Source organism: Cupressus sempervirens, chromosome 1 (assembly GCF_028749045.1).
Source record: "Cupressus sempervirens isolate cs-2001-9-10 chromosome 1, ASM2874904v1, whole genome shotgun sequence".
In the NCBI taxonomy this organism is placed as follows: domain Eukaryota; kingdom Viridiplantae; phylum Streptophyta; class Pinopsida; order Cupressales; family Cupressaceae; genus Cupressus; species Cupressus sempervirens.
Window position 1 is genome coordinate 266,849,744 of NC_143118.1, and position 25,243 is coordinate 266,874,986.

General features: G+C 31.8%; 1 protein-coding gene across 1 annotated transcript; it reads left to right on the forward strand.

The window, feature by feature from the left end:
* The first annotated feature begins 15,810 nt into the window (after positions 1-15,810).
* On the forward strand, positions 15,811-20,766 carry LOC149577146 (alpha pinene synthase, chloroplastic-like). Its single transcript, XM_089822450.1, has 10 exons — positions 15,811-16,081; positions 16,156-16,355; positions 16,505-16,590; positions 16,813-17,027; positions 17,108-17,205; positions 17,310-17,402; positions 18,846-19,061; positions 19,337-19,475; positions 20,047-20,295; positions 20,421-20,766. Exons 1-10 carry the CDS (start codon positions 15,839-15,841, stop codon positions 20,715-20,717), a joined length of 1,836 nt encoding a protein of 611 aa, XP_089678576.1. The 5' UTR covers positions 15,811-15,838; the 3' UTR covers positions 20,718-20,766.
* The last annotated feature ends 4,477 nt before the right edge of the window (positions 20,767-25,243 follow it).

Genomic DNA, 25,243 nt, shown 5'->3' on the forward strand with positions numbered 1-25,243 from the left:
CCAACAGGTGAACCCCCCCATAATGCTGAACAGGGAGAGGGGTGATAGGAACACTGAAATGCAATGCCAAAAACATCTGCAAGAAGAAGAATCAGGAACACCAACAGTGCAATAGAAGTATAAGCATAGGATAAAGGGTGATGTCACTGACACACTGCATGGGCTAATTTTGTGGAAGAAAAATTCACTTGAAAAAGGTGGATGAGCATAAAATGGCAAAACATCATGACCCCCCATGGCACTTTATAACTAAGTGCGAGTACAAACAAACACAAGTTGTACAAGATCCCAGATATGCAAAAGTAGGCACTTTATCTCAGTGACTTTGTAGAAAAAGGAATGCAACAGAATAGAAGCATAAAATGCTCAAAAGTCAGAAAGAAGAGTGAACCAAAAGAACAGAAGAAGAGATTCCAAGACCTGTAGAATCCAAGTAATCCGCTAGAGTGCGAAAGTGCAAAACTCAAAGGAGAAAGAACCTGGAGTAGAATCTAGATAAAAGACCTCTACAATTGAATAACTCAAAGAACCAACTTTTCAATGATATTTGGCGAGCCTAGAAAAGAGTCCGAATGAGCGAGATATGGCTCCTGGAAGGCAAAATAGAAAATCTAGCTTTGACTGCCAAAATAGACAACTAAACTATAGCAAAAATAAAAAAAACCTATACCATCATCTTCGTCTCAGAACTATCTTTTCGACGCATTTTTTAGATCAAAAAAATACGTCCACATGCTCAAGTTATGGAAGAAAAATCGACAGGGCCTCCTCATGAAGAGCATATGCTAAAAGTGAAACTTGGGCACAATAATCAAGGAAACAAATAGAACCACTACGATCTACTCAAAAAATCATGCACTTTCAAAAAAATAATTGCCTCGATACGAGGTCGTATGAGAAAGTTATGATCCTTCGAAGTTTTCAAAATGAGAACTGTGCATAGTCACGACTGAGAATCTACAATTTTTGAAGAATTCATGCATGAAAATAAAAAAAAAACTCCACTAATGGATAGAGCACAAAAAAATAGCCAAGTTCATAGCAAGAATCATCAAAATTGAAGTCCGTATGAGCAAGAATGAGACATTTGAAAACTGCGTTCAAATCTGGGACTACCAACGGAGAGGGGTATGGCTGTAGCCTTTCATGCTCAATTCTACAAAATATACAGCTTGCATGCAAAATCTAAAAGATACCCAAATGGTTTTTTGGGGCTGTGAACAAAACCCAGAAAGCATTTTTCTTGTTGATGTACAGAAGATGCTGCTGTAGTGTAAATTAGATGCCTTTAATAGTAAAAAATGGCTCCAAAAATTTAAAAATGACCCCAGCAACCAAAATATGACATGCAAATGCTGGATCAGCTTCCTAAGTCCATCAATGACATGCTGGAACCTGCAATACTGATTGAAAACTCTAAATATGCAAGTTGGTTGTCAGATTTGAGATTGAAACCCTAGAGAAAAATCATTTTTGTCAAAACTTTTTTGATTCTCAAGATCATCCAAAGATGCAAGAGAAGAGCATACTTCATTTTTCAAAAAACTATAATAAAGTTTATTAGCCCCCCCCGAATCTCTCAAATAAAGAAACTAAAATCTACTCTTGCACATAGAAAAGCTCTGATACCATGTTAGAATCTGATAAGATTAATAACCCAGAAAACTAGTGCAAAGAATAAATATCTAAACTATGAATGCAAATGATACAAAATCAAAATAGCATTATAGAGTTAGTCTCCAAGAGAGTAATGCAAATGCTGAAAGAAAAATAGCATTAAGAGGATGCAAAAACAAGAGATACAAATACAAGCCGGGTAGCATGCTTATATAGGCTAGGAAGAGGGAGGAGGTGGCAACACCAAACAATGAGGAGCAACCATCTATCAGACTAAAGATAGCAAAGTATCTTCCCAAGATAGCTAATGGATGCTCACATGTAGGAAGGTGACACCTCACAACCATTCACCTAATAAGACATGCTTTATTAACCTAAGCGAAATTATTAAACGTGTAGGAAAAACCTAGCAAAATAGGAAAAAAAAAAAAAAAAAAAACTACACTTTCACACTTCCATTAATAACTACTTCTACCCCAAAGCCATTCCTAAAGAAAATTTTCAATCCCAAGGCTTAGGCACTATATTCATCTTTTTCCAAATTTTTTGGAAAGGATGAACATGATCACATTCAAGGATCCATTGTTCTTATTATTTTTCAAACACCTCAATATGGCATGAGCTCTATTTTTAATTTTTCTACTCTTTTAGCAGAAGAAATTCATAATGGATAAATGGATATAGTTAAGGCTAAAGTTGATAAACCTTTTGTTGGTACTCCATGTTAATGTATGTATGTTTGTATAACATAGTTACCTTCTTCTCTAAAGAAATGAAGTTGGAATTAGAGAAGGATGGAGAGAGATTACCAATCCAACTGTGGAGTACTAATATGACATGACAGGTCATAAATGTCAATTTTGTAAGATTTGACAAATATTTTGCCTCCAAAATGAGGATTTTATTGGCTAGAGATAGTCCTAAAATACATCAATCATTTCTAAAATTGATTAGACCAAAGGATTATGAAAAATTATTGAAGGTAAGTCACAAGTGGGGAGATATTATCCCATATGTAGTTTCCATTATGTTCAGAATATATGGTTTCCTATCAACCTCATATTAGTTTTGACAATTGAGTGTCAACACATTTAAACCATTTACTCAGTTTATGCTGAACTAGTAATACATATTGAGCAAAACATGTAAATATTATACCATATTGACTTATAATGAGTGTTGAATCACTCATGTGCCAAGTCACTCAAGTGTCAAATAAATAGACCATGCTAAGTGAGTTAGGAGCCAAGTAAATAGTGGATGTCGAGTAGTGTAGGTGCCAAGTCACAGCAAGAATATAATGCATACCGAGCATCAAGGGCTTCATATGTTGAGTAACACAATTTTGACATATTTTCTATTTAAACCATTTTTGAGCTAACTTAAGATTATATTTTGATATTTTGGAGATAAGGACACATCTCTATTTGGATTCCCTATGCAATCACATGTAACCAATTAGAAAATGGGAAGGATTAAGCACCAAAATGGATGAATCTAAGTTGTAGATTCATACCTAACCCTAAGCCACCTAAGTCTTCTTAAGGAGGATGAAGCCCTAAACTCTTTAGATAAGGGAAGAATGTGTGTAAGGAATTGAAGAAGCAAACAAGATAGTTTTCATGCAGAGCATTCAAGGTGACTTAGAAGATATGGAGAAAGAGTGAATTACAGAATCAGTTAGAGAAGAATAAAGGATAGAAGAAAGGATATAACATTGAGACATCTGATTAAGAAGGATCAAAAGACATTGTTTAGAGGTGATCTAGTATCAAGCAAGCAAGTGCCAACCATAGGATCTATGCTGAGACATTTTAATAGGTGATTCAATCAAAATATCTTAAGAAAAGTAGTCCTAATAGGCTATATGAAATCCTTTAATAGGGTGGTTACTTAATTGTAGGTCAAAGTCCTCTAACAAGAAACACTTTTAATATGGCGTTGAAATCCTCTAACAAGATGAGACCTAACAGTCTTTGTAAGCCTTGCCAGTGCAGACCTTTCACAGAGTAGATCATGTTTCATGGTTAAATCATTGTAACCTTTATTAGATACACTTTATTACTGTAGTAGTAAAGATTTTTCGGTGTCATCCCCACCCCAATTTTACCTTCTCACTTGGATGGTTTCTTTGTAATCACATCTGGTGTTATGTTTTTGAATGCTTACATGGTTATATGATTTAGATGCATATGCTTTACATGTTATTTCAGTTTACTTATTAACACATGTGATGAATGAATGGTAAAAGTTTTATGGGTCCAAGTTTAAACTACTAACCCACCCCCCTCAAAGAAGTTTACTTTCCCTATTATAACTCTAACAATTGATATTATAGCCTTGTTCTCTAAAAGAAAAGCTTTGCAACTTTAAGGAAAGATCTTTAAATGGAAGTCTACAAGTTGGGAAAAACTATTAAGAACTAGGAGATTGAAATATATCTCATAATACATCAACTTAATGAAGCAAGAGAGGAACTAAAGAAATCCTTGAAGAGAAGGAAAGAGATTGCTATTGTAGAGAACATTATACATAAAGATAGACACTACCAATCTATTTGCAGGTGGTGACTCCAATGAATTTGATGCAACAATTGTAAATCTAATGGAAATGAATAGAGTCCAAGTTGAGGAAATCAAAAATCTCAAGTTAGAACAAGAATCGCAAGCTATACTACTATGTGAAGTGACTGAACAAAAGAAGAAAGCCATGGAAGACAAAGCCATGATTGAAAAAGACAAAAGAGTTTTGGCCAATAGACTAGAAGAGAAATCAATAGAACTAACCAAGATCTCCAACATGTAATTAGATACTCTAAGTCAAATGATGAATTCCAACTATGAACTGAATGTCAAAGATATTGAGATAACTACATTGAAATTGTAGAATGAACAACTACAGAATGACCTGAAGAGAGAAAAGGAATTTTCTAAAAATTTCAACAAACCAAATGAAACCATCAAATACTTTAAGGAAATTCTAAGATCCCCTAAATCCAACAATGATACATCTTGATAGGGATACACAAGCACTAAAGAAGGAGAATCATCCAAAAGTGTAGAACAAAGGAACAACAAAGAAAAGAACTCCAAACCTACTTGTCATAATTGTGGCAAGAAAGAACATACTACTAATGTGTATAGGAGCAAAACTACAAATCAAAATGCTAAGCCTAAGGATATGATTCACTATCATAAATGCAACAAGCAAGGTCATCAAGCACATGAATTTAGAACCAAGACCATGAACACACAAATATTTTAAGGTTATTGCTACAACTATCAAAAATATGGACATAAAGCTTTTGAATGCAGATCCAAATCCTTATGGTCATCAAATAGGCAAACAAAGGCAAGGAACAATGGCAACTCTTATAATCGGGATTATAACACAAGATATAGCTATCATTATTGTCAAGAATATGGACATGTTCCTAAGAATTTTATTAGGATGCACTTCAGTGACAATTACAAAAGATGGTCAAGTCAAAATACATGTTTCAGCTGTTTGAAGAGAGGTCACATTAGTAAATACTATCCAACTAGGTCAAAGGCACTAAATTGTGAATTTGATAAAGGTAAAGGTAAGGCAAATGTTGAACACATCAAAGATGAGATGGACAAGACATGGAAAAAGAAATATGTTTGCAGTACATCAAATGGAGAAGGGATCACTTCACCCAATGGGTCAAGTGATCACAACTCATCAAATTAGGAAAACAAGAGGTATGTGGGACTAACATTTAAAGGTTACATAATGCATCAGTTTCAAAAGGAGATAGTACTGAAAAGATTACATTAGCATGAATAAAGATGCAAGATGTTATTAGGATTTCAAGATAAATCTTTAAGTTTTTTACATTGTTGCCAAGCATGAAAAGTTTCTTGTATATGCCAAGTGGAATGCTAGTTGATGTCAAGCTAGCACTCTAGCTAGTTAATGTCAAGCATGTAGTAGCTATTGAGTAATGGAAATATCAATGGATGCTAAATGAGTCCAAAATTGGTTATTGCCAAGCTTATAGATATGTAAGCACTTAGCATTAAATGCAAGGTTTTCAAAGGGTATATGATCATTTTTTTCTCATTCTTCATCAGTTCTTGGTTATGTGGTCCATCCAAAAAAGAGACAAAGCCAAGATTCAAGAGGTCTCAAATTCTAAACACATAGGCAGTCTCATGGTTTATAGAGTGGATGAGGTAGATGGTAAAAAGGTTTTTAAGATGACTAAAGAAATGGTAAACTTTGGAGCTGTGGTTGTAGCCAAAGACAAAAATAAGTTCCTAGATTTGATTGTTAAATTTGAAAAGGTGCTAGAGGCATATGAAGAAAGAGGAAATAAAATACACCATATGGAAGGAATGATTGTTCAACTAGAGAGATAGTTGGGAAAAATAAAAGTAGGAGAAGAATCTAGTCAGTGAAGGATTACCTATCATCTTGATCCTCTTATTTCACCTTGCAACACAACCCCCATTATAGAAATGCTAGATACCCCATAGGAACCCCAAATGTATACAACTAAGGAACTTGAAGAAGAAAAGACTAAATTATGGTCAATGCATGTGGAGTTGGGTGTTCAGTATGAAAAAAAATAAGAGACATAACTATGTATCTAGTATAGCATAGGTTGGCCTACATTTTATGAGAAATTGTCAAAATTAATGGATGTGTAGAATGAGTTGAAAAGTAATCAAGCCACTTTGAAGCCAATTGTGAACAAATGGAACAACAGGGTAGTGATCTTACGATTTTATATTGTTTAGTTATTAATCTTTCTTGTGAACAAGTAGAAAAAAATTGATATGACTAATGGCCTTTCTAACTTTGATAATAAGAGAATTGCACTACATAAGGTAATTATCAATTATTTTTCAAAATATATTAGTAAAAGTTTTGGGATTTTCCCTCATGCACTTAAGGCTATACATAAATTGAAGGATAAAGAAGAATGGGCTAAGGAGTTGGATGATTTGATATGCATTAGATTAAATAAAGTCATAAATGAAAAAGATCACATATGGTTCACGAAGACAACTAAGGAAGTTGTGTAGGTTCAAATCTTCTTTGATTCTTTCAAAAGGTATTTTGATGAAATTAAGAAATTAGAAAAAGATATCTTGAAGAAACAAAAAGATATATTGAACTTCAATTTCCCAGATGATTCACTTTTCAACAAGTGGATGTCAAATCTTGCTCAAGAAAATAAGTTGATATCTGAAGAAATTAATGAAGATGGTGTGGACCTAGATGAGTTATAGATAATTGATACACTAGAAGAAAGGAAAGAAGAGAAACTAACTGCAAAAAAAGAGATGGTTATTCAAAATGATGACTCGACAAAAGAACAATCAATTGTAACTATGGACATGACAATGCATGATGATCTGGAGGGAGAGCAATGAATTGTAATCAATTTCCAGCTATCAGAACCTGACACTTTATGTGCAAATCATATTGTCCCACAATTGGAAGGAAAATAGGTACAAATGGATCAATCATAAAATGAAGCTCCTCAGCAACAAGTAACTACAATAAAAGTGATCCCACCCCAAAAGGATCATTGATAAAGACATTTTTTTGTAAAGTAAGAGAGCATAAGCCAAATCTTTTTGTGACAGCAACCTTTATTTTTTAAAAACTTTTTGTCTCAAGGACAATTTTTCATTTTTCTCTAAGACTTGAAACTTTTTGCATCTCATACTATATAAATGAGATCCCAAGGCTAGAGAAATGGTCCAAATTTTATGTGGTTTTTAGTGTTATGATAGTCTTGCATTTAGTCCAGTAAGTCTTTAGGTACAATTTTCTGATGTGTTCATCTACATATATGAGAATACAAGGATATATTGAATGAGAAGTTGTCATACCTTGAAGTATTTTTGAGTTTACGTTAGTGTTGTATAATTTTGAAGGAGAATTAATACAAAGGGAATGTTCTACCATATATTTTTTCTCTGAGTGCTTTATCCATTGTTATGTGTTGATTATATTAGGATTATGTGAGCAAGGTTTATACAATTTAATGCAACTAGGATAGGTTGTGTATCAATTTACTATTTTTTTAATTCAAGGAATTAAGTAAATGCTTCATTAAATTGATAGGATTTCTATTTATATAAGCAGGGTATTCATAAGAATGGGCTTTAGGGTTAATTGCTTATATAATTAATTGTAAGGCAATTAATTAGGTCAAATTTATTAGGTAAACTCTAAATCCCAATAGATAGGTCATTGATCATTTATTCAATTGCATGTTCAAGAAATCATGGAATTGCATGAAGCAAAATTTTTAATTCAAATTATTTTTTACTTTCATGTATGAAGAATTTAATTAGTAGTTGGCACTTGTTTGCAATTAATCTCTATGTGTTATAGTTAGTTGTTGTAACCAAGAATTATTTGTAAATCTAAGAAGAATTGTGATCATTATTCACCATAGGGGATAAGTATGATGACACAATATTAGTGAATGAGTGAAGTGTGAAGACAATATCAAGTATCAAGCCTTTTATCCCTAAGGTGCACCTTCCTAAGCTTTGCAAAGCTTAAAGAGTAGAGAATCCTAGGTATGATTATGTTAAAGTTTGATCTAGATCTAAATATTTCTTAGTTGAATATAGGAGGTAGCTAACCCTTAGATTAATACTTATCCTTAGAATGCTGGTATTAGGTACTTTTTTGCTTGGTATTTTTGAAACTCCAACTGTGCACACAACTAATATGTATATATATCTATATATAGATGCATGTCTCTCTGTGTTCCATCTCTCTCTTGTATTCCTCCACCCATCATAGTCTAGATATGAATTTTGAGCCCTAATTATCCACCTTGAGATCCATCTCAATTCTCTAGCATCCCTCATCTCTCTCATTACCTCATGTCTCTTGCCTCTTCTCCTTCTTGTACTCTCTCTAACTGGCATCTCTCACCCTCTTCTCCTTTTCCTAATCTCTCTCTATCCCATTCTCTCCCTTTCCCATTTTCTCATTCTCTTCCCCCCCACCCTCCACTCTCTCTCTCACACTCTCTTTATGTGTGTGTGTGTGTGTGTGTGTGTGTGTGTGTGTGTGTGTGTGTGTGTGTGTGTGTGTTTATATATACATATACATTCATTCATACATACATACATACATACATACATACATACATATACCTGTCCCTTCTCCCACCCCCTCTCTTTATCCCTTTGTCTCCCTCCCTTCCTCCCCCTCTCCATCCCTCTCTCTCCCCATCCCTCTCCCTTATGGACTATTCTCTCCTTGTTTCACTCTTTCCCTCTTCCTCTCTCTCTCTTCCCCCTCCCCGCCCCCCCCCCACACCAATTATCCCTATCTCTTATCATCTCTTCCTATCTATCTCCCTACTTCCTCTATGTTTCCTTGTTCCACATAACCTATGTAGGTTATGTAGAAATAATGTCATTAGTTTTTTGCATTAAAAATGATATTTCTACATGTTTTAAAGAAGACTTAAAGTTCTTCATAAATTTAAAATAACTTGCAAAATTTTTGTAAAATTTAAAGTTTTTTTTTCACATGGTCATTTTTCTAGCTAGAAAATTTGTGCACATACCCTGCTACTGACTAAAATAAGATAATTGTGTATTGTTCTAGATGTCATAAAATATTAAATGATTTGTACAAACTAATGCAAGGAGGATTTGAACTCCTAGAGCCAAAAGCACATCTAATTATCCAAACACCTTCCTAAGTAATACAATGGAAGAAAACACATAAAGAATAACACCAAGGGGAGAGGGGGGGGGGGGAGGAAGAGAGAGAGAGATAGAGAGAGAGAGGGGGGGGGGAGGGAGGGAGGGATAAAACACTTCTTATTGATTCATCAAATTATCGTCATACGTGCCTAGCTATAAGGCCTTCTAGGTTATGACCAAATACAAGATATAACTCTAAGATCCACAACCTAGCTTCAATTTTTTACTTCCAAAAACAACTATTGTAAACTCTCTAATTTATTCACCTCTCTTCTTTCTACTCACTCTCTCATCAAACCTAATCCTAAGCACCCTATTTATACTTGCCAAAATGACTTACAAAATACTCTAGATCATTACACAACAAAAAGGATAACCTCAAAATGGCCTGCATGCATCCCAAGACAAGATCCTATCATTAAATTCATGAGAAAAATTAAGTACATCAGTTAGCTCAAACTAAGAACCAATTACAGACATACTCAATCAAAGAAGGAGCTGAGCATCAACAAATAATAGGTTCACTCAAGACTTGAAGGAATGCTTGCCCAGCACTGAATAACTTAGCCACCACTGGACAACTCGACCAACACTAGATAGCTTTGCCAATATTAAACAACTTGGTCGATAATAAATAATTATGAGCACACGACAATGATTACAACTTGTCAATGGCTACAACTCAGCAATAACTAGCATAATGAAGATGGATGAACACGATAACATGTTAATCTAGAATGCTCCTACATTAGACAACCATGGTAAAAATAAATGATTCTCCTGAGTCAAGCACATGTCACAACCTGAGTTGAATGCAACTTGGATTGAGAAATCCATGTAGCATCTTCAATTGATCTACTCTTCCACTTCACCAAATACTCATAATAACACATAAGTTGTTCAACCTCTCCAATCTACTTCTTAGGATAATCCTCTAATACAATAACTTCATCATCTGACTCATGATACTTATACAATTTAGTAATATTGAATATAGGAGATATATCCACGTCATCAGGTAACTCAACTTCCTAATCATTACCACTTTCAAACTTCCTTAAGATTGTACAAGGTCCAAACTTCTTCATTTTCATCTTACTATATGTCCCAATAGGAAATCTACCCTTCTTCAAATGAACCATCACCTCATCACCAACTTCAAAAATATTATGCCTTCTAAACTTATCAACACCCTCCTTTTACCTCTGATTACTTTGTTCCAACTTTAACTTCACTACCTCATGCAAAGATTTCATAAAACCAACAAATTCTTCCCCTTCAACACTTGTCTTCTCTTCACTAGCAACATCACTAAAATCTAATATTCCTCTAGGTTGCATTCCAGTAACAATCTCAAAAGGTTTTTTTCCTATACTCATATTCATAGAATTATTATATGCAAACTTAGCTTGTGCCAACACTAGTTCCCAATTACTTGGCTTTTCTCCAACTAAGCATCTCAAAAAATTACCCAAGCTTCTATTCACAACCTCAATCTATCTATTTTTCTGTGGATGAAATGTAGAACAAAATCTCAATTTAGTACTCATCTTCTTCCATAAAGTCCTCCAAATATAACATACAAACTTACTGTCTCTATCATAAATGACACTTCTTGGTAATCCATGCAATCTAACAATCTCTTTGAAGAAAATCTCATCAACATGCTCAACATTTGATGTCTTTTTACATGGTATGAAATGAACCATCTTATAAAATCTACCTACAGTAATAAATATGGAATCATACCCTTTTGTTTTCTTAAGCAATCCAAGAACAAAATACATGCTAATGTCACTCCAAAGTTTCTTAGGAATAGAAATATGTGTATATAATCTAGTATTCTAACTTACTCCTTTTGCAACTTGACAAATTCCACAACTAATTTAACAAAATTTTGAACATTTTTATACATTTGTGGCCAATAATACTTATCCTTTAGAAAAATCAATGTCTTATCAATTCCAAAATTTCCAACCAAACCACCATAGTGCATTTCCTTAATCAAATTAACTCTCATAGAACTTCTTGATATAAATATTTAAATTCCTTTGAACAATATACCTTTGTGAATGAAATATGCATCATACTTATGCATGTGATATCATAGATTTGGTGCTCTACACTCTATCTACACCTCAAATCAGTGTCAATATTACATAATTCTTTCATTTCATCAAAACCAAGAACATCAACCTTCATCTCAGTTAACAAAGAAAATATTCTTCTTAATGCATCAAGAACTTAGTTAGTAACTCCACTTTTATGCTTGATCACAAATATGAAACTCTAAAAATACTCAACACACTTCATATGTCTCCGATTCAACATATGTTGACTTCCCAAATATTGTAATGCTTTATGATCAGTAAACAACACAAACTTCTTAGGAATCAAATAATATCTATACTTCTTCAAGGCTTGAACAATAGCATAAAACTTTTGATCATACATGGAATACTTATTTTTAGGATCATTCAACTTCTCGCTAAAGAAAGCAAAAGGTTTACCTGGTGCTAGACTCAACACAGGCTCCAATTGCACTGCCACTTGCATCACATTCAACTTGAAATGCCTTGTTGAAATTAGGTAAAGCTATTACAGGTAAATTAGGAACCTTTTTTTTTCAAGTATCAAAACTCTTATCTCCTCCACGTGTCCACTTAAAGTCCTTTTTATCTCCTCTCAATGTCTCAGTCATAGCATTACAAACATAACTGAAATTATTTATAAAATTTCTATAGAAACTAGCCAAACTATGAAATGATCTTACCTCACCCACATTCTTAGTTGTAGGCCATTCCAAAATTGCTTTAACCTTCTCAGGATACATTATCAAACCATAAGCTAAAATCAGAAATCCCAAATACACAATCTCCTCTTGCATAAAAGAACATTTTTTCAAGTTAACCATCAAATTCTCCTCTTTTAGTCTCTACAATACATGTCTAACATGCTCAATATGTTCTTCTCTAGTCTTAGTGAATACCAAAATATCATCCAAATAAACAATCAAAAGCTTATCCAAAAATATCTTGAAAAATTTATTAATCAACCTCATGAAAGTACTAGGTGCATTAGTCAAACCAAAAGGCATAAACAACCATTCATACAAACCATCTTTTGTCTTGAAAGTAGTCTTCCATAAATTCTTTCATTCTGATATGATGATAACAACTCTTCAAATCAATCTTGGTAAAATACTTTGCTCCACTAAAATGATCCATTATGTCATCCATCCTTGACATAGGAAACCTATATCTCATCCATTCTCCATTCTTCATATGTGCTAATATAGTAGGTACAACACATGGACTCAAACTATCATTGATCAAACCATTCTACAACAACTTATGCTCTATAGGTGTCAATCTATATGGTGCTTTATTTGGTAAACTACCTCTAGGAATTAGGTCCATACAATGACTTATACTTCTTATAAGTGGTAAACCATTAGGTATATCTTCTACAACAATATTCTTATACTCATTCAGTAAACTTGGAATTTCCACTGGCACTCAGTCAATGCTACCAGTTTCCAGTGTCCCTCAATCACCACTATTTTATCTCACTCAGTTATTAATTGCATAGCTCAATCTTCTCAAAATTATGAAAAAACATATTTGATTCTTATTCATTTCTCAAATCCTTGGATCTATCACCCTATAACCAAATTCACTTAGGGTTCTACATGATCCAATCTCAACAAGGATGAACCTCAAGCTTTGATGCCACCTGACACAAGGAGGATTTGAATAGTTAGAGCTAAAGAGACACCTAACTATCCAAACACCTTGCTAAGTAACACAATGAAAGAAAAAACATGGAGAATAGCACCAAGGAGAGAGAGAGAGAGAGAGAGAGAGAGAGAGAGAGAGAGAGAGAGAGAGCAAACACTTTTTTTATTATTCATCAAATTATCAGCATACATGCCCAACTATAAGGCCTTATGAGTTACAATGAAATAAAAAGTATAACTCTAAGATCCATGATCTAGCTTCAAATTCACATTCTAGAAACATATTCCCTAAACTCTCTAAGTTCTTCAACTATCTTTGCTCTACTCACTCTGTTATCAAACCTAAGCCTAAGCACCCTATTTATACTTGTCCAAATGGCTTACAAAAGATTCTAGATCATTACAAAACAAAAAGGTTGACCTCAAATTGGTCTACACGCTTCCTAAGACAATATACTATAATTAAATTCATGATTGAAATTAAATACCTCAGTCAACTAAAACTAAGAACCAATTACAGACAAACTTGATCAAAGAAGGAACCAAGCATCAACAAATAATGGGTTCACTTAGGACTTGAAGGAATGCACTGTCAACATTGGATAACTTAGCCACCACTAGAAAACTTGACCAACACTAGATAGCACAGTCAACACTAAACAACTCGATCAATACTAAATAATTGTTAGCACTCGACAATGACTGCAACATGGAAATGACTACAACTCGACAAAAACTGACAAAATGAACACCAGAGTAGGATAACATGTCAAGCTAGGTGCTCCTGCATCACAAACCTAGCCAAATTAACGAACAAGAACTCTCAAATAAGATATGTCATGCCCAACATTCTCTAGGTTTCATTTAATGTTGGATGAGAATCATTTGATTAATCAGACACAATTGAATACTAATAATACAATATAATTTCTATACAATATAATATTAAAGAAATATCATTTCAAATTATAACAATTATTTTACAATATTAAATATTAAATTAGTATTAAAAATAATTTTAAATTTTTGATAATAAAAAGCATACAGCACATATATAAAATAATATTATTTCAAAATATTTAAAATAAATTTGTAAAATAAATTATTAAACTAGATTTTGAGAGATCTTTTCTAAGTGAGTGAAGTAGTAATATTTATATGAAAACATATAATAATGAAGAGTATAGAAAACACATTATATATATAAATATATAATACTAATATGAAAACATATTATCTCAAAGTATTTTGTAAAATAAATTATTAAATTAGATTTTGGCAGATCTTTTCTAAAATGGAAAGAAGTGATAATAATTTGGTGGACATAAAATTAACTATATTTAGAAGAGATAGATCACATCATTACGGGACCTGGACATAGATTAAAAAAATTAACTATATTCATAAATTCCTTTCATGTGCCTTACCCATCGAAGAGGAAAGTCGAGATTCTCCACATTATAATATAGATGCTTTCTTCGCCGGTTGAAAAGAAAAGAAAATCAGGCGAGAAACACGTTTTGGCAGAGGTTAGGTTGACGTTTAATCAAATGCATGGTAGTTGAAAATGTGGCATGATTCTAACTTTTATTCTTATTTTTGTCATATTATAAGATATATTCCTCATCTTTTTAACTTTTATTCTTATTTTTGTCATATTATAAGATATATTTGTCATCTTTAAATTAAAAAGAGTATCTCACTTTTAGTCTAAAAGTGTCATGTGTTGTTTAAACTATCCGATTTGCAATTGACCAAATAGCGACAAAATTTTCCATCTTGCATTGACTATTCTTCTTTGAAGCTATTATTTCAACTCATAAATTTCTACTACAAACTAATAGTTGTGACATGTTGCCTCCTAGTAGATCAAGATATCTTCCAATTACATTTCTTTCATTTAATATAACTCATATTAGATTCCATAAACATGAAGTATTTGCCTAATAGTTAGATATAATTATAATATGTTGAGTATTTTTTCTAAATATATTTTTTTACATTTATAAAACTTACTAAATATATATTTAAAATATAAAATAAGAATTAAAAAATCTATTATTATTTATATATGAACAATATCATCTAATTATGAGGATTTGACTTGTATTTTGTAATATTGTTATGAATAGTAAAGTTATTTTAATATTTTTTTAGAGAAAATATTATATTCATGGAAAGAAAGGAAAAATGTTTCAAAATATTTTATGAATAGTGAGTTGTTAAAATATTTAGATGAATGTATTTTTTTTATTATATTAAAACAAATATTATGAATTTATTTAAGAAAAGAGAGTTGGAGTAGTGATTTCTAAAATATTGGTCCTTCATACAATCCATCTTAAATGCATGTGCCGATTAATTTAGTCTTGAGATAAATCATTTTCATAAATTTATAATTATTTAATCCATGAACAAATACTAATAAAATGTAACATTCTCCATCCATACTTTTAAAGTAAAATATTTTTTTATTATTTAAAACTTATAAAAATTCATATAAACTGAACTTGAAAATAATCTATCCCGTATAATTTACTTTCAATAACAATTCGATTAGAACTAAAATTGCATGCATATGCTTGTATTGTCATTGCTCGGTGAACGGAACTTCTATTTGCGTAGTCAAAACGGTTGGTGAGTAACGAAAAGATAATAAATCCCGTTTTCCAAACCAAGCTATATTTGCCACAGATTTCATCATGATCTCCTGTTATAAAAGGCCATCAAAGGGTTCTCTAGTGGCATATTTAGAGATCTTGCAATGGCTCTTTTCTCTGTTTCCCCCTCTGTTTTGAGCTCATGCTTTAAATCTCCTCCCAACCCTAATGTCAAGCTTTTCAATAAAAGCATTCAAAGCTTAAGTAGGAGGAGGCTGATTAATCCCTTCATTGCTAAGGCTTCCACCACCACCGTTGAAGCTCCAATCAGGCGCACAGGCAACCATCACCCCAACTTGTGGGACGATGAAGATCTTATTAAAACCATCCAAGAGAAGACATATGATGTATGTAATCTTCTTTTATATTCTCTTATTCCTTTTTGTAGTTTTCAAGGTGATCATATATAACAATCTTACAGACTTCTCATTACATGGAACATTGGGAGGGGCTTATTGGAGAGGTCAAGGAAATGTTCAATCAAATGGCCACAGCAGAAAGTGGTAAATCTTGTGAAGAGAATGCTTTTGAGCGCCTTGTGATGGTTGAAAAAGTTCAACGCCTTGCAATAGATAGACATTTCCAAAATGAAATAAAACAAGCGCTTGATTATGTTTACAGGTTGGTTTAAAAGTTTATAATAAACAAAATGCTATTCTACATTGTTAATTATCATTCAAAATAGTATCTGGCCAGTATATTTGCCTATGTTGTTTTCCAACAGTTAAAGTTTATGTGATTGTTATATTAATAAAATAATTTGTTAGCAGATATTGGAACAATTGTTCTAAAGATCTGAATATGGCAGCCTTGGGACTTCGGCTTCTTCGTTTGAACAGATATCCTGTTTCTTCAGGTTATCAAATTATGTCTACATTGAAAGATTAAATATCACACATTAAATCTTACTTCTTAGACTAAAAGTGTTAAATAGTCAAGATTACCTTATTTTTTCAAAACTTAATTTCTTCATTAATCTGTGATCACTAAAGACGATCCATCTATATTAATTTAAATTTTTTCATGATGTTTGATTTTGATTAAATTTTCTAATTAAATTTATTTGATATAATGCCAGATGTGTTAAGACACTTCAAAGGAAATGATGGGCAGTTCTTGACTCCATCAACTCAATCAGAAGAAGAGAAGATAGGAAGTGTTATAAATCTTTATAGAGCTTCTTTAATTGCTTTCCCAGAGGAGAATATTATGGACGAGGCTAAATCCTTTGCAACAACATATTTAAATCAAGCTCTACAAAAGGATAATATCAGTTCCCATCTTTCACAAGAGGTGAGACTAAAGTTTTAACTCTCTAAAGACTATGGAAAAATTTTCTTATTGTGTTCCTAATCCAAAATTTTAACACGCAGATAAAGTACAACCTAGAGTATGGTTGGCATGGAAATTTGCCAAGAGTAGAAGCAAGAAATTACATGGACATCTATGACAAAAATAGATCTTGGACCGAGTAATGGCGCTGGTTTATTTCAATATGTTTTTTCTTTTACCTCTTATGGTTAGCTAGGGCTTATTTTGTTATAGAAAGTCTGACCTTCTAACCCTGATTTTCAGGATGAGCGGTAATAAAGAAATTCTAAGTCTTGCTAAATTGGACTTCAATATCATGCAATCAGTCCATCGACGAGAGCTTCAATCATTATTAAAGTAAGTTGATTGATTAAAGTAATAACAAGTGGATATCATATAATGAGGTGAAAATAGATAGAAATTATGCTGATTGTAAAGTAAGTTAATTATAAAAATCAAAGTTATAGACGGCAAGTGACTAAATAATTACAAGTGATAAGCTATTATTTATATATATTAAAAATTGGTATAAGAATGATCAAGATAAAGAATATTTATAACATTAATAATCAAACAAAAAAAATAGAATATCATTAGAAGCATAACATACTTTAAAAGATATAGTTCTAATCTTTGGTCATATGTTCTAGAGTTGTTATTATAAAAGATGTAAAATTCTTTTCTTTCTTGTTTCCTTCATAAATGTGTCTCATAGGATGCGGGAGATGGAAATGGAGACTTTGGAAATGAGATTTAGTGGTTACAATAGAGTTTTACATTGTCCTCACTAACCTTCACATACTAGGTCGAATCCTCTAAGTGAGTCTCCTTTACTTGTTTAGGGATGCATTGATCATAACAAATGAGTCTTCTATTCTTGTTTGGTTTGGGGGGGGGGGGGGGGGGGGGGGGGGGGGCGCGCATTGCTTTCTAAGAGTGGCAACAATTTCATACATTGATGTAAGCTTAGAATGTCTCATAGCACCCCTCATGGTATCACCTTAGGAGCTCCTAATTCCATATAGTTGACACAATTGCAATTTGAGATACCAATAGTAAGAGAGAGATGGGGTGAGATAGTCAAATTGTTTTCATGGAAGATATTGAAAAATTTCCCTTTGCCTAAAATTCCCTTTTTTCTAGCACCTAGAGGATTGAGAACCTTTTTTTCCTTTATCAAGTGTGGGATTTAGGTTGAGCTCTACAATTAAGGGAACAATATCACAGCCAAGGTTTATTTCTTTCTTTCTTTCTATGGGAATAAAACAAGACATTTTTGGTGATATCACCTTGGATAAGGAGGGAAAACCATCCAAATTTAGTTTACCTTTTAGTTCCTATACTTTATAAAAGGTTATGGCTTTTTCCCATGAGCGGTATACATTATGGGTAGGACTGGGATTTAAAGGAGAAGGTGTTTCTAGGTGGAAATTGTAAATATCATAGATTAAACCTTTAAGTGATGGGGAATAGACTTCTTTACTGACACATATATTGATTGAGGAGAGAAAAATGCTACTTGTGCATTATGGAAAACTTTCCTTCAAGATTGAAATACTTTATGAGACAGTAGATTAACTTTTAATCCTTTTATATAAACTTTTTATTTTGGACAATATATGCTTATACATTCTTCTTTTTCAATAAGATTTTCTGTTTTTCAAGTGGGAGCTAGGCACACTTTTTAATTTGAAAATTTATATACACTACTTTACCATTTATAAATAAGATTATGTGTTCATTTTATTTTATGGTTTAAATATACAAAATTACTAAAATTTGTATGAATGTTGTGCTTAGATGGTGGAAGGATTTGAATTTGGATAAAGTGGACTTTGCTCGTCATCGTCATGTGGAATATTTTGCTTTAGCTTGTGCATACTCTATAGATGCTAAGTATTCGGTCTATCGAAGTGACTTTGCAAAGCTTTGTTCTCTTACAACACTTGTAGATGATATATATGACACCTATGGTACTATTGATGAGATAAAACTCTTCAATGAAGCTATTAAAATGTAAGTATGGTATACAAAAAGGCTTATATTCATGTACATTTTTTTTCGTATAAAGAACATAATAGTAGATTAAATTGATACTTTTAATAAAAATGATAGGTAATTGAGGTTAAGAAACAATTACTATATTTACTCAACAATTTTCATGCAATTTATAAATATAAAATTAAAGCTCTCTATTAATTTGTTACTTTGTATTTACTCATAGTTGCATAAACTAGGGTGTGTTTTATTAATATAAACTAACTTGTTGTATTGGAATGCTTTTAATTTAGGTGGGATCCTTTTCCTCCAGAAAGATTTCCTGAAAGTATTAAAATAACATATAAGGCATTTTACTTGGGAGTAAATGAAAGTGCAGATGCAGCACAGAAGACTCAACAACGAGATACCCTCCCGTACATACGTAAAGCTGTATGAATTCGAACCTATCACTCATAACAAGTTTAAATCGCTACTTCATCTTACACCACACATAACATATGAGATTAAATGAGTTATTTTGGATCAAACTTATTTTAGCTTGCCAAATATTCAGAACATTTTCATGTTTCAAATTTAATACTAAAAACCAAATAAACGATCTCTAGTCATTATAAACTATTAAACTCAATTTTTATGTTAGTACTCAACTTCCCTACAAATGTTACTATTTTTATTTTTCTATTATATGTTATTTTGATTAGACCTCATAGTATAGTAGTAATACAACTTTGAAAGAGCTTGATATTTTTCTTCTATATTTTTATTAAGATTTATATTGCATTTGATTTTAAATAAAATATTCTTTATGTAGAAAATTGAAATTTAATATAATATATTTCTGAATTGCTTTGATCTTTTTAAAATAGAATTAACATTGATCTTACACTTTGATTTTAATGCTTTAATAACTTTTCTTAATAATCTTCCAAATTTGAACTCATATATAATGTTTTTGTGTGAAAATATTGTTCATTTTAAATAAATGTTTTTTCTTGTACAGTGGGAAGATTATCTCAAAGCGCTTACAAAGGAAGCTCAATGGCTTGCTGATGGTTACATACCATCTTTAGATGAATACCTAGAAAATGGTATACCAAGCTCAGCATATCGTGTAACCATGTTGCAACCTATATTAACATTAGATGCAGTTCTTTCAGATAACATCATTCAAGAAATAGACTATCCATCAAAGTTCAATGAACTTTTATCCCTATCCCTTAGACTAAAAGGTGACACTAGAACCTTCAAGGTATGTAATCATTTTCTTTGCATAACTGTATATTTATATTTTCACAAAAATATACATGTAAATTGAATTTAGTTTATTTTAAGTCCAACTAATTTTTATTATAATTTTGAATCTTTATTTTGAAGGCCGAGGCAAATCGTGGAGAATTAGTATCAGGAATATCATGTTATATTAAAGACCACCCAGAATCTACAGAGGAAGAAGCTTTGGATCACCTTAAAGAATTATTGCAAAAAAGCCTCAAGCAATTAGATTGGGAGTATTTGAAGCCTGATAATGTTCCAACTATAAGCAAGGACTATGCCTACAATATTGGAAGAAGTTACCAACTCCTCTATAAAGAGAGAGATGGATTTACTCATTCTAATAAAGACATCAAAGATCTAGTCATTCAAATCCTCTTTGAACCTGTGGCAATGTAGTTAAAAAATATGAGAATAAAGATTAATATCCCAATTTTATGTTTTAGCACCTCAATGTTCAACATTTTCAAAGAAAAAAACTCAGGTATATAAAATAAATTACAGTGCACATGTATTTTGGCTAAAATATTTTAGGGCATTACATTTAGATATGACTCAATTTTTTTAAATTTTTTGTTATATTTTTATCTAAATCCAGGGGCTCATCCATGAAAAAATATTAGGATAACAAGGTTTATATTTAATAACTTGTAGTTATTAAGATGATTTCTAATAATGGCTTTATAAAATCAATACATTGGATGTAAGGACATATTGAAATAGAACTACAGTGAATTTCTAATTTAATATTTGAACGCATAAATATTTTTACTTTTAAATTTTTTTTCTTCTATATTAGTATCGAGGTGGCTATGATCCGATGCTTGGCCAAAATGAAAAGGAAGGACTAGTGTAACACCCCTCTAGGGAACCCAAAATAAATTAACCTAAAGTTTCACTAAGTTTACCAAAAATATTTTTTTTTGAAAGATAAAAATTAAACAACAACAAATATAATATAGCGGAAACAATAACTCACATACATACAACAATATAAATATATTGCATCTCCTAAGGGTTCCATGAAATTGAATCACATTTATAAAAATAAGTTTTATTAATACTAAATCTGATACATAACAATTCCTCATTTTAGAATAACTAGGAGTACGAATCCAATTAAATAATATACAATTATTTAAGACGCCACTTGGCAATAATCAGAATCCATAATCATCCCTTGTACAATTCACAAGGTATGAAAAGCTCAAAGAATATACATCATTAATACAATACATCAACACATAAGATCTTTGATAATCAAATACAATACAACAAAGTACAACCATCCATCATAAAATACAAGATCAGAAAGAAAGAAAGAACTGCACAGGTACGTCTAGCAATGACATGCAACAGTTGAATCTTAATGGTATAAGAAATACTACCACCCAACCTGGTGGAATCTAAATGGCCCACTACCACCATGCTGAGGAGATAGTCTCAAGTCCCAAACGAATATCAATCCACAAGTCATAACCAACATCTAGGTCAAGGAAATCCTGATAGCAATCTATCTCAAAGTTACCAAGATACAAGTAACAACTAAACCTAGAGGCAACAAAGACACATAGGAAATCTACTATGCAAGTGGGAAAGGTTCATCACATGATCCAACTCTAAGGTTATCCTAGCAACCTCTTTGGACTCCGACCCCTTAGTGTCTCTACATAGCACTAGTATCCTTTTCTATAGATAAGGCATACTAATAAAGCAAGGATACAACAAAGCATCCTCTTTATTCCATTCCTAGAAAGTACTAGCACTCAAGGCATGGGTGAGGAAAAATAATGACTCTTATTAATTCATTTTACTCTAATTTAATGAAATCTTTTTTTTTTATTAAAATAACTTACAATGGGTTACCCAAGCAATCTCTTTAGGGCTCTGGCCTCCATTATAAGCCACTTCCCAATGTACACTTAGATTACCTACCCTAAGCTCATCAAAAGTACAACTCATAGAATTACAATTTTCACCTTAGTCCTTTGCAAGAAACATGAAAGCACCTACAGATAAAGCACAATATTCACCTTAGTCCTTTACAAGCAATCGAAAATAACCTAAAGATAAATCAAAATCATCACCTTAGTCCTATACAAGCAATTGGAAAGCACCAAAAGATAATTTATCAAAACTTAAAGGTTACACCAAGAAAAAAATCATACCATTCATCTATATTCTATACAAGCAACTAGAAAGCACTAACAAGCATTGATCAAATTTCATCATAGAAAATATGTAACACATCACCATGGTCAGGTATAAAAGATCATATTCATAACATCATCATAGAACAAAAACCCCCAAGCCTCTAGTACACATCCTGATTGGTCAATGTACTAAGTCAAACATGAACCCAACTGTAGTAAACAACACATCACATAAAGTAGATAACAATGTAACTTTCATAACTCATTAGGTTTTCAAAACACAAAAGTTTAAATTTTGACTATTGGCTTTCAAGTTTTCATTTTTCATTTTTTTCAAGTTTAACAGTTGATAGGGTCTTTGATTACAATCAAGGATCATATTTTCATTTATTCAAGTCTCAGATTTGTTAAGCTCTTTGAGTCTAAAAGAACCTCAAACGCTCAACAAATTTCAATAACAAACATTTTCTCTAAAAATATAATTATGAAAATACACTATTAGTTCAATTAAAAAATTTATTATTTATTATTATTAGGATAACAAGGTTTACATTTAATAACTTATAGTTATTAAGCTGATTTCTAATAATGGCTTTATAAAATCAATACATTGGATGTAAGGACATATTGAAATAGAACTATAATGAATTTCTAATTTAATATTTGAACGCATAAAATTTTTTACTTTTAAACTTTTTTTCTTCTATATTAGTATCGAGGTGGCTATGATCTGATGCTTGGCCAAAGTGAAAAGGAAGGACTAGTGTAACACCCCTCTAGGGAACCCAAAATAAATTAACCTAAAGTTTCACTAAGTTTAGCAAAAATTTTTTTTTTTGAAAGATAAAAATTAAACAACAACAAATATAATATAGCGGAAGCAATAACTCACATACATACAACAATCAAAATATATTACATCTCTTAAGGGTTCCATGAAATTGAATCACATTTATAAAAATAAGTTGTATTAATACTAAATTTGATACATAACAATTCCTCATTTTAGAATAACTAGGAGTACGAATCCAATTAAATAATATATAGTTATTTAAGATGCCACTTGGCAATAATCAGAATCCATAATCATCCCTTATACAATTCACAAGGTATGAAACGCTCAAAGAATATACATCATTAATACAATACAACAACACATAAGATCTTTGATAATCAAATACAATACAACAAAGTACAACCATCCATCATAAAATACAAGATCAGAAAGAAAGAAAGAACCGCACAGGTACATCTAGCAATGACATGCAACAGTCGAATCTTAATGGTATAAGAAATACTACCACCCAACTTGGTGGAATCTAAATGGCCCACTACCACTATGCTGAGGAGATAGTCTCAAGTCCCAAACGAATATCAATCCTCAAGTCATAACCAACATCTAGGTCAAGGAAATTCTGATAGCAATCTATCTCAAAGGTACCAAGATACAAGTAACAACTAAACCTAGAGGCAACAAAGACACATAGGAAATCTACTATGCAAGTGGGAAAGGTTCATCACATGAGCCAACTCTAAGGTTATCCTAGCAACCTCTTTGGACTCTGACCCCGTAGTGTCTCTACATAGCACTAGTATCCTTTTGTACAGATAAGGCATACTAATAAAGCAAGGATACAACAAAGAATCCTCTCTATTCCATTTCTAGAAAGTACTAGCACTCAAGACATGGGTGAGGAAAAACAATGGCTCTTATTAATTTATTTTACTCTCATTTAATGAAATGTTATCTTTTATTAAAATAACTTATAATGGGTTACCCAGGCAACCTCTTTAGGGATCTAGCCTCCATTGCAAGCCACTTCCCAATGTACACTTAAATTACCTACCCTAAGCTCATCAAAAGTACAATTCATAGAATTACAATTTTCACCTTAGTCCTTTGCAAGAAATTGGAAAGCACCTATAGATAAAGCACAATATTCACCTCAGTCCTTTACAAGCAACTGGAAATCACCTAAAGATAAATCAAAATCATCACCTTAGTCATATACAAGCAATTGGAAAGCACCAAAAGATAATTTATCAAAACTCAAAGGTTACACCAAGAAAAAAATCATACCATTCATCTATATTCTATACAAGAAACTAGAAAGCACTAACAAGCATTGATCAAATCTCATCATAGAAAACATGTGACACATCACCATGGTCGGGTATAAAAGATCATATTCATAGCATCATCATAGAACAAAAACCCCCAAGCCTCTAGTACACAACCTGATTGGTCAATGTACTAAGTCAAACATGAACCCAACACTAGTAAACAACACATCACATAAAGTACATAACAATGTAACTTTCATAACTAATTAGGTTTTCAAAACACAAAAGTTCAAATTTCACTATTGGTTTTCAAGTTTTCATTTTTCATTTTTTTTCAAGTATTATAGTTAATACGGTCTTTGATTACAATTAAGGATCACGTTTTCATTTATTCAAGTCTTAGATTTGCTAAGCTCTTTGAGTCTAAAAGAACCTCAAATGCTCAACAAATTTCAATAGCAAAAATTTTCTCTAAAAATATAATTATGAAAATAAACTATTAATTCAATTAAAATTTTTATGGCATATATTTACAACAACCTTTTAATTATATATTATTATTATTTTAAAGCTATTATTAAATCATTAATAATAATTATTATCAAAATATCAATAAAATAATATATTTATATTTATATTAGTTTATTAATATTAATAATCATTACAATAAATAAAATAATAATAAAAATAATAATAATATTAATAATA